This window comes from Amphiura filiformis, chromosome 5 (genome assembly GCF_039555335.1).
Source record: "Amphiura filiformis chromosome 5, Afil_fr2py, whole genome shotgun sequence".
Taxonomy (NCBI): domain Eukaryota; kingdom Metazoa; phylum Echinodermata; class Ophiuroidea; order Amphilepidida; family Amphiuridae; genus Amphiura; species Amphiura filiformis.
The window spans coordinates 12,733,603-12,745,664 of record NC_092632.1 but is presented as its reverse complement, the minus strand read 5'-3'; the positions used below and the strand labels follow the sequence as shown (position 1 = coordinate 12,745,664).

At 33.3% G+C, this 12,062-nt stretch overlaps 1 protein-coding gene across 1 annotated transcript in view; it reads right to left on the bottom strand.

Annotated features, from left to right (window-relative positions):
- The window catches only part of LOC140152647 (uncharacterized), a 155,329-nt gene that overhangs the window by 40,996 nt on the left and 102,271 nt on the right, over positions 1–12,062 (bottom strand). Inside the window, 1 exon segment of the mRNA XM_072175075.1 lies at positions 8,788–8,838. Coding sequence (XP_072031176.1) covers positions 8,788–8,838 — 51 coding nt within the window.

The following is a 12,062-nucleotide window of genomic DNA, read 5'->3' as shown; positions in this document are numbered from 1 at the left end:
TTTGTGTGCTTGTGCAATAATAAGAACTCAGTGCCATTTACATCATCAAAAAAAATTGTGATAAAACATAGTGATACAACATTACAATAGCCTCTCACTACAGACTCTACAGGCCTCTTTCCATCCAATTTGCCCATTCTTTCAACAGACAGCTGATGTCCCTTTCAAGTTCAAGTTGTATTATCTTTAACAAGCTCATCCAAAGGCAGTAGAAATGGAGACAAACCATTTGACCAATAAATGTATCATCATGAAGAGCCAAAATATTTAGAATATAGTATGAGTCTCTTCAATTCAGATTCATTTTGAACTGATGTATGGGGCGCTTCTAAAGTTAGATCACATTCATGGAAGCATGTGATAACAAGGCTTGAGTGTTGAGGAGAACATGTTATAGCTATTCTAAAGGACTGTCAGTATAAGCCAAAATGGTCTCACATCCCCTGGCACAGTCCATTAACCTCCATACAACTATCATACCTCAACATTTGACCTCAACTTGTGGAGAATGAGATTTTGTACCCAACACGCTCAAAGGTCATCTTATAATACAACATATATATTGGGAGTTAAAGAACTGTGTCCTGACAGATGTTGACCTTAGTGTTATCATTGGCTATGAGAATCGAACCTGGACCATAGTAATGGGAGGACAAAACAGATCCAACTAGTTCCATATCAATGTAGATCTATCTATGTCATGTGAACAGACGCAGCCTATATCAAATACAGATATGTTATATCAGGCACATAACACTCACTCCTCTCTTGTGAGTGAGGCGTCAAAACGTAAAAGACACATAAACGCCTGACGCACTTATGGGAATTCCGTGTATAAGATTCTAATTCCAATATTTTATACCCTAGAGGTAATATTGATATTTAAAACATACCAAATAATATCAGATTATATTGCATATTGTTAATAATATATTGGTAGAGATGTGCGAAACAGAAAGTAGTGGTGTTAGAAGCGGTAGACAGATTATACAAACATTGCAAAATAAAAATAAAGAACTCAAAGAATAATTTAAATAATAACATGGAATATTTGTGAATATAAAGTTTGTGAATAAAATAATTTCAAAATGTGTTAAGCTGTAAAAGTGTCTGATAGAACTGCCTTATTGAATCACACAAAAAGAAATCAATGCCAATGATAAACAAAGTAATTAACTCAAGTATATTTTCCCCCTCAAAACATCACCTCCTTTATTTATTTTTTTACTTTTAACAAAACAACATGATATTGTGTTCCATAAATCAACAAATAATGTGTGAACTTGAATAAATAAAATTGACAGTGAATCAATCAATTTGTTACATAATCCTCCCTTCTTACATAGCTGAAACCCTGAAATGATTCCCCATTTGACATGGATGGTTATGGAAGACGATGCAGCTTGCCTAGGCAACCATACCCTCATAAGCCTTAGGCTTAGACTGATGTTGTCTATGCCTCAAACATTGAGCTTGTGTTGCCTCTTTTACTGGGATGCAGCAAATAGGTTCTTGAGCCTACAGCTAAAATTATACTCAGTCACTGAGCAGGGGTTTACCTGCCAAAATTATATTATATGGCAATATGATCAAGTTGTCACATTGACCCACTCCCATAATGATTTTGTTGTAAATTCTAAAATGACCAAAATCAGATGGATTTTGATCTGTAACAGACCTGAATGTAGATGCAAATTTTGTTTAATTTCATCCCAATATTCCATGCCAGTTGCCCCCTTCCCCCTGGCAGTCTGTATGCCACTGTTGCTGAGTGAGGTGTTATTGATTTTGTACAGATGAGGTACATGTAGAGTATTATACTCTGTGAAAACCAATTGGTCAAAAATGATGATTGATGGCGTTACTCATTCATTGAATGTAAATTCATCTTGTGAGTGGGAAATCTTATCTTCAGTAAATCAAAAAAATGCACCCAATTATCAAAATTAAACATTTTCCTTAACTGGCTTAAAATTACTATTGAGAATCTGGCAATTAAGCATCACAGCCAATTTCAGAAGTAGCCCATTTGGGTGACAAACAACATGTTGTGGCAACTCTGTTAATTACCTGTGCCAATGCACCTTCCACTTGAACAATTCCTACATTTGAAGTCATTGCACTCACAAGGAAACTCATATGGAACAAAAACATCTCTCATTGGTATTCTATCACATGCTTGATTCAAATACATTTCTACTGTAAGAATTTACATCCGCGCTAAAATTTACGTCCTTTTTTAAACACAAATTTAAAATTCTTCATATTTGCTGGTCAAAATTTGGATACATGCATTAGTATAAAAACTGGTTTGCTTCTTTGCGCATCTCAACACACATTTAAAACATTTATTCTAACTGCAACATGGAAGTGTGTGAAAATAATGATGAGTAAAGATATATTTTTTTACAGAACTAGGGCTACACACTTGACCAAGTTTTCCTCGGAAATGAAGCAAGACATTTGATATGTTAAATATGATATCAAATATAGGATTTTCATTAAATCACATGATATAATTACCTGATTTTCCGGATTACTGCTTATATCTTCTCGCTCCAATTCCAAAATCTTGGAAAATTGGTGAATTTGGCACATTTGCTTGTGTTTAATGCAACATTTTACCTCAATTTTTACAGCAAAATCTAAATATTTCACTTCACCACCTCCGTTTTAGCTTTTGTTAAACATGAAATTAAAAATAGGATATTCTTAATCACAAGATATAATCTGTCTGTATAATGAAGAGCACAAGATCTTCTGCCTTTCCAGATTGATGTTTTCTCTCCACTCTCCAATTCCATATCTGGCAAAGTAGTGAATTAATTTGCTTGTTCAATTCAACATTCTTCCCCAATGATAATAAGATAAAAAATATTTTATTTCATCATCTCTATTTCAGCTCCAATTGTCTAGTTGTATTATTTATATATAGCAGAACATACAATTGTCATAGATTGATACCAGGGTAAGTTTCTTGTGTTTAATTCAACATTTTACCCTAACCATAGTTAAATTTAAATATTCATTTAATTGCCTCCATTTTTGCTCCATTGTATTATCTGTTTCCCATCAATGTAAAGCTAAATTCTAAATATTTCATATAATCATCTCTGTTTCAGATCCATTTGTCTATTTATAACATTCATACATTGATTTTTCATTAGAATGGCTTCCCACTCATGTAAAATATACATAAACAATAATGCGAGAGGCGGCAGGATGCTGCAAAGAGACCAAAGCTTGAGGATATTCTATTCTACAGGAACACTAATGGATGAGAGGAAAGAAATGGCCTACTCGACAAAACTGAATGTTTCATGAAGTAGTAGAAATACACTGCAGGATCCAAACTGATTTTTCCTTTTGAAAATGCATGTAGAGATGTAGACACAATGCATTATTTTACCAGTCTATCACAATTCTTTTCACAAAGCACATTAAGTGAAACGTGCAGCCAACTAGAAAATGCACTCTGTGGCTGAGACTTGTGGTGAAACAAAGAAAAAATATAGTAATGTTGTTCCATACTCAGAAATTGAGCACTGTAAAGTTGTTCAGTTCTACAACAATTTTGTACCATAGCATTGATAAGATAGGATTTTAAAAAAAAGATACTCTATACAATTCTGAGCCACCAGATGCAAATTTGATATTCAAATTAAAATCATAGCACTTGAACAAATTAAACTTTGCCAATTTGCCAAAAGTAGGTTATTTCACAGCATTAAAAAACTAATTACACTGATATTCTGACAATATTGCCCATCTAAGCCATAAAAGCTGATTATCAAGTGGCCCTTACATAATGTGCTTCCTCATTATGTGGTGATATTTGTCATTATGGGTCATTAGCATTTATTTACTCAGCTTTCTCGTTACCATTGATCTTACAATATGCTCAAAGCTGGTGTGATTTATTCCACACTGATTGGTGAGGAATTATTATCATCTCTACAATTTGTTATTATAAAGTAGTGCAAGTAAGACATAGTTCCATTGTTAGTTACAGTAAATATGATATAAATAAATCTATATATATTTTCATATGAAACAGAAATATGACTGAGCAATGAGCATGAGATTAGTAGTATGGAGCAGGGATAAAGAAGCCATATACCTGTATTGTACTTTTATTTATATATCTGTATTGATGAGCATGGGTTGTTTTACAAGCAAAATTATAAATTACGGCTCATATTGAAATACCCTACCACATTTTCACACAGAAAGAAGGCAGGATTCCCCTCGCTAAGCGCGCGCCTTAGGAAAGCTCGGTCAGGAAAGCGCGCTCCTAATTTAAGTCAGTGAAGTGGCTAATTGCAGTGTTATAATCACACAGGATTTTAACAAAAGGCTAGCACAGGAAAGCTGCAGGATGGCGCACACCTTCCTGTGTAAGGGAATTTCAAAAAGAGCCCTTAGTGCAAATGATCATGATTTTGGTAGGTATTTTAAAAAAGAACATCTAAAAATAAATAAATGATAAATTCAACAACAAAATTCGGGATTTTGTACGAGTGTGCCACACAGACTTTCGGATGCTGACTTTCTCTATACCTACTTTTTGCTGTTTTTGCCAATACCAATTTTCAAGAAAAAGCACCCAAAAAGCACCCAAATTTGCCATAATTGGGCGCTTTAATGGCATTTTTGCCCAAATGCGCCCAATTGGGCGCATTGGTATCCACTGAAAACCCACCCATCGATATACCAAAATCGCTGAAAAGGTACCCCAAAACCGTGGCACATCCCGTATACCTTCAACCAGGAAGAACCCCCCCCCCCCGGGACAAAATTGCATTATGGTTTGTGGGAAATGGGAAACATGGTAAAGAGATGATGAAATAGAAATGACAGAGAGAGAGAAAGAGAGATGTACATATAAACAGACAGACAGGGAGAGCACAAGAGGGCAAGATAAATGTCAGAAAGAAAGATCAGGTAAAAGAAAAGAAAAGAGAAACAAGAGACAAAGAAAACAGAAAGAAAATGGACAGGGATACAGATAGAAGAAAGGTTAAAATGAAATATGAAAAAAAGAAAAAAGAACAAGAAATGGAAGAATTACATATTTAAGGCAAATACTTTAAATACAGACATTTCCAGTATCACCCAACATATTGTCCTTCTTATTTTAATTTGATACAAAATGCATTAATAAATATGAATTACTTCTTTTGGTGATAAACACATTTTAGGTATAAACATACTTAATATGAAATGTTTATATTGAATACGAAATGTTTGCTTTAAATGTGTATATCACTCAAATAAAAATCCCTTGTAAATGTTACATGATACATGGCCATATCAATTGTGCTCGTAAAAGTGAGCAGAAAGCAAAATGTCAAATTAAGTTGATCTAAATGCTAACTGAATGTGACATAAATGCAGGGATCACACTTTCTACTATTAGGTGACAGTTTTGCACATTGTTTACTTCAAAATAATACAAAAGAGTGTGCTTCTGATTTTAAGTCTTCCTTTCGTTTAATTTTGTATATTATTGCTTCTTGCATAATTTGAACAGTGCATTATAATAGCCACCATTTATTTGTGACATATAATATATTTTTTGCAATATTGAACAATGCAGTTATATCAGAACACACATAAATCCACTTTTCTTTAAATTGACAATAACAAAATGACTGTAAGCGCTTCAGATTTTATGTCTTCCTTTCCTTTTGCCTTATGTTATTGTTTCATGAAACTATATTGTCTCCTTATCAAAATTTCAATGAAAAGGTCAAATGTTATTCAAGCAAATGTAATTATTATAATCTTAAAGAGAAAGAAAAAACCATAAGTTCATTTCCATCTATAGCTTCTCTGTTAGCATGCATTGTTGACTTACACTTTAGTACTATATTAAAAATGAAAATGAAGATGAATAAATGAATGAGTAAATGACAACAACCTGTAGCAGGTGGTTATGCATGAGGCATAGATTACTGTGAGTCCAAAATGAGCAACTTGTTGATAAAAATTTGTATCATATTATGATCAAAATAAGTACTTTTAAGTACTTATTTTACATTTTTTTGTTTTTATTGAGGTAAAATATATATCTTCAAGACAATATGAGCATTATTATCAAGCATTTTAGGATAGAGTTGCATACCCAGTAGCGAGTAAATATGATGCAAAATAACAACTGGTATTCTGTGACAAGTTACTGATTTAGTTAGTTGTGATACCTAAAGGTACGATAATATTATGATATTCATCAATGTATTGTTATGTAAATACTCTATAGGATGTACATCAATAATAGCAGTAAAGGATGCATAATTAGCCATATGTGTGTATGAGACTGGTTATAGCTCACAAGAAGAGAAGTATTAATTGTCACCACTTTATTTTTAGCATATCTATTGTATATACAGCCCTGACCTGTCATTTAATTAGTAATATAAATGGCACTTCTGACAGATGCTACTGAAAAGGTCTTGAACTTGAGGGAAGCAATGACATGGAGACTTGAATGAAGTGTGTGAAGACATCCACATAACTTTACTTGTTATGCTCGTTTCATACTTTCCTGCATATGATTTAAACTTATCTAACGAAAACACACACACCCGATTTCAATCGACACACCGTGGACCTACCCCACACACACCCAACAACTTCTTATCCAACCGTGATCTGTCCTGAACCCCCTCAACGTGGACCAATTATGTTACTTGCATTGTCCTGGTTATAGCCAGCAAACATGGACATCCACGGTTAGAAGGGTGTCCATGTTTGTGATGTGTGTATCCTAATGTAGGTCCACATTTGCAGGCAATTACAAATGCACCCCCTCCCACTAAGATACCACACACACCCACCAACCCACCCCTCCCACTAACAAACATGCATACAAACACACCCCATACACCTACCCACCAACACATACTAATAATGGGAACTGTTTCAGAAAAAGCCTTTTTTCACAATTTCCTAAATGTATCAAAAATCCACATATAAACCCAGCCAGGGATCTAAACGTCTTCCTGCATGGCAGGGTTCAGCTCTTCACTTCAAATGCTTTTTCAAATTTGACTTACAAATGTTACCAAAACATGGCTTCCTCAGGTAGCAACGCCAAAGTCATTAAGTCACAACAACACATTAGATAACTACTTCACACTGCTCTCCGCATCATCAATTCAAAACATATGACCCGTAGTCACCCAGTAAACATGTAAGCCATATTATTAAGTCCCGAGTCGTGTGTGTGTTGTACGCTACAGGCACTAGGCATGCACGTTACCATGGTTTAAGCGACACAAAGCACATTGTGTCAATACTATGCTTGTTTTATTCTTGCAATTTGTGCAATCATTTTGAAACATAGAACAAATCACTTAACAAAAATCTGACATGGATGAATAATTTACAATATATCTTCTGAGGTAAACTAACGAACTCTAATGTATTATCAATTCAATTATAATTTTTACAAAAAGATTGATTTTTTCCACCTGAAATTTCAATTCTTAAAATAGACTTGACTTTTTGAATAGTACTACAGTGAGAATGCTTCAGGTCAGTATCTGTGTATTATAATAGAGCAACCTTGAAGGAAAGATAGCAGCATTATCGGTCAAAATAAATGATTTTATAGTATTGTGGTTATACAAATGACCTGACCACTGGCAAAATTGTTTTAGTTCAAAGATAATTGACCAGTATTATATAGAATATATTAAGTAGGATGAAATTACTTTAGCAATGAAGATTGTAGCTGATGGGTGCCAGTAAATGTTTTATGTCTAAAGAAACCAACAAAATCGTAATAATTATATATTTATATTCAATTGGATATATTTATTGAATATAAAATAATATAATAAATTTTGGATTTATAAAGGGGATGTACATTGCATCACAGAGTACACCAAAACATGACTGAGAACCATTTCCACTGATCAACCAACAAAACATCCAAAATATGCATAAAAAGTAGTTCATTTCCTCTTCATGTTTGAGGAAACACCCATACATTAAATTGTAGTTGTTCTTTATGTTCTAAAAACCGTGTTTTTAAGGGAAATTCGTTATGACATAAGGACAGCTGACAAATCAATTTTAAAGTTATTACTATTTAAAAATATTTCATTCAACAAAACTTTTTTAATTCTTCAGGAAACATAATCAATAGGAAATTAAAGATTTGAATACCAGTAATGAACACAATGAGTGCAAAGTCTAAAAAGATGTGTTTACCCTGAGGATTTTCTTAATCAATACTCAATAGCAGATAAGTGCAATACTAAGAATACAACTGGACAAATGTGCAGTACAGGACAGGAGCACTGAATCAACAAAGTACATAGTAATGGTGAGCAAGACGTAATAAGGCACATATGAACTATGATGAGCTGTGCAGAAAAGTGAGAAGTTGATGTTACAATATGGCCTTTTTGAGGAATTCCATCTACCTAATATTTAAAGGCTGAAAAAGCTGTAAAATTTTTACCAAAGGATGCTCCATACCTTTTGATCAAGGAATTAATTTAACCTTTCTTTTTTTTCTCTCTCTTTTTTTAAAATGTTTTAAGCCGTGTTTAATCCATCAAAATAGCATTTTTTCTACAATGGAAAAACAAATTTGGCTAAAAGCCTCACTCCCTTGGTGCTTAATTTGTGCCATAGAGTACTAGTGATATATGCAGGACAGTGATGAGAGAAGTGAAGAAGTGAAATATCAATTACAACTATCTATTCATCTCACCATTCATTCATTCTCTTCAATTAATCAACCACTACCACTATTATAGTTACAGTACTTACGGTTACATTGTTAGGAACTCGCAGGGTGATGGTACTATTCCGTCTCCTAGGCTGTGTACAGACCAAGAGGGTAGTCCCAAATTAACATGCAAATCACATGCAAATGTATGCATACAAAATCACATCAGGTTAATAATTTCACAGCAATGTTAGTTTTGTAAGTAAGATTTGAGCAATGCATACACAGCAGACTACAAGCAAGCAGTTGTTTTGATGATATCCGAGCGGTGTGTGTTTGAGTGTGTGTACAGTGTGACAGGCATGGGCAATAAGATAAATGTATTGAGCATGGCTAGCTGTATACATGCAGCAGGCTAAATGGTGGATGAAAGCACAATGCCAATAGTAGCAAGTGTCTATTTGCAGCATGGTAAGAGGAGCAGGTGATGCAGCAGTTTTGTTATTATATGCATCTGTACTTGACTTTGGATGAAAGATATTGAGAATATGTCTGAAATGAATACAAATTGTCTTTTATGCTGAAACCATATTTGTAATGTAAAATAAAAAAACATATTGCAAAGCAATTTTAAATTATACATATGAAAGAATCATCACAACTTTCGGTTATATTTTTTGGCTCAGTAATGCTAAAGTTCCATTAATCATTGCCTTTTGGTTATATATTTTAGCTGTCAGTAAGGTTTATTTAAACATTAGTCTTCTTACTCCTAATAATAGTAGATTGTAGTTTGACTTGAATGTTTAGCTTCTATTCTTTGTCATGTTTGTAACATGTGGTTTGTAATGATCATAATCACAGATTCACAGCAAAACTTATGCATTATTTGTGTTTTGGTATCATCTCATTATGCCAACTAGTTTGTATCAACTAACAATTTATCATGAATATTCTTATTTCATGCCAAGTTATAATTCCTGAGTGAGAGGTCAGTATTATATTGAGTAAGTGTGGCTCTTTGCCATAAAAGTACTTTATGCTATTATTATGTTGCGTTGTCAAATAAATACAAAAATCCTAATATCTTAGCAGGGGACCAAACACTATGATACCTTTGGCACACAATCATACCACATGCATTGGTCTATTCTAGTTGAAATCCATACACATCATACAGAAGTCATGAACTTAATCTTCCACAAAGGGAGTGTGAATTTAATACAACGTTTATAAAATATTTGCAAATATTTATTTTTTAACCTAATTTTTTTTTCATATTTAATTAGACCTCTTTGGAACCAACTATAACTTTGCTGCATTGGTAGGAAAACATACCAATTTTGTATTAGGCCTATTATCGTAACTAGTAAGTCTCCCATAGAGCTCCACCTTTAAACGGTCAAGCTAGCATGTACTTTTTTTCTTTCACTTCACCTCATTATTGTGGCATACAATTGATAGAAAAATGATCATTAATATAATGTGACACAATCTGGTCCATGGAGGCCAAAGGAGGCATTTTTGACAATTGAGTTATTACCTTTTACAAACATTAAGCTATCATATACTGAAAACACCAAAGGTCTAGCATACTTGGTTGTAAAGTGTTGTGATGTGTATTTTCTTTTGTATTTTATTGTTTTTTTACTGCATATTTTTGCTGTTATCTCAATTTCAAATTTGCTGCCTTTGGCCCCATGGACTAGATCATGTCACATATTGTTCTATCATTTTGTGAAAGATTAACAAAAATATAGAAACAATTGCCAGAAATTGTATAGGCATATGGCTTTCATGGATGTAACTGGGGCAAAACTAATGGATGGATAGATTGATCCACATCAAAATAGATATTTTTTGACTGAAGAAAATAAATCAACAAAATCTTTATAAAAAAATTACTAACTGCATATCATTGCATCTCAAACAATAGCACACATTTCAAAGGCGTAACCTATATTGATTGAATTAATAGATATAGCAATGGAGGACGGCAAAATACATTACCATATTTGTCTTCTTGACATTTTATTTGCTCAACTAATTAGTGTCATATATAATACAAAAATGACTTCACTATTAAAGGAGAACATTTTGCTTAAAGGTGATTCATTTAAAGTCGCTATCAGTATTCATGTTAAAATGTTATACAGCATTATGTGAAAGGTTCACACAATTCTGATGAATTGTAGGGCTGATGATTTTCCCTCTTTTTTAGAGCAGGTCATGAGGAGGTAAGGTATTACCATAAAAAAAAAAGAATCAGGAATTTTGGGTGAAACAACATCATGAACCTCATTTGTTTTTCAAAAGTGTAATAGCATTGCTTGGTTTTTTCAAAATAAAATTTGACTCAAATGTGGCCGCAAAGGCAAACTGTCCCTACTACCCTTAATTCCTTTGTTATTCTGCTTGCTGTTATTTTTTCTTTCTTTTTTGTGTATGTCAATATCTTCCCCTCTCATGTGAGCATATTTGCAATGTTCAACAGTTAGTCAAACTGCACAGCTCAATTTGAAATTCATAATATAATACTTAATTAGAAGAACTGGACTATTCCATTTAAATCCATATACACCCCCTATGGAAGACATGACCTTAATCTCAAACAGGGGGTGTAGATTTAAAATGGAAGCACTCAATGTCATTGTTACGTTAATTCAGCCAAAGTCCATTCCAGAAAAATACAGAATTAATTTTTTTGGATAAAAAAAATATTATCCTGTTTTGCCAAATGAAACATAGCTAAATCCTAATCCTTTAATTAGTCCTAACTGGCAATGAAAGTAAAATTGTAATGTTTGTTCAATATTTGGAAATAAGGGCCAAAAACATGCATTTTTAGGGCATTTTTCGACCCTTTTCGTATTCTGTGACAATGAAGCCCAAAGACTTGACCAAAGGCTAATATCAAGTTATGCATTCTAATTTTTGGAAAACATATTTTCCAATCTTTTTCATAACCAATTAGCAAAAATAACATAAAATATTAAAATTATGAGCTAACTCTTAGCCTATACTCCAGATTTTGTATGCTTAGACTTGTGCCAAGTCTTACAATTTTGTGACTACAATTGTAAGGAAACATGTAAAATTGCATGTTTTTGGACCATTTTCCCTCAAATTGCAAAAATAATCAATTTGACTTTTATTGCCAGTTAGGACTAACCAAAGGATTAGGATTTAGCTATGTTTCATTTGGCAAAACATGATATTTTTTAATCCAAAAAAATTAGTTCTGTATTTTTCTGGAATGGGGAGTAGGTAATAGCATTTGAAATGCACACCCCCTGTGTGGAAGATTAAGGTCATGTCTTCCATGGGGCATATGGATTTCAACTGGAATAGCCCATTCCATTTTCATCATTTTAAT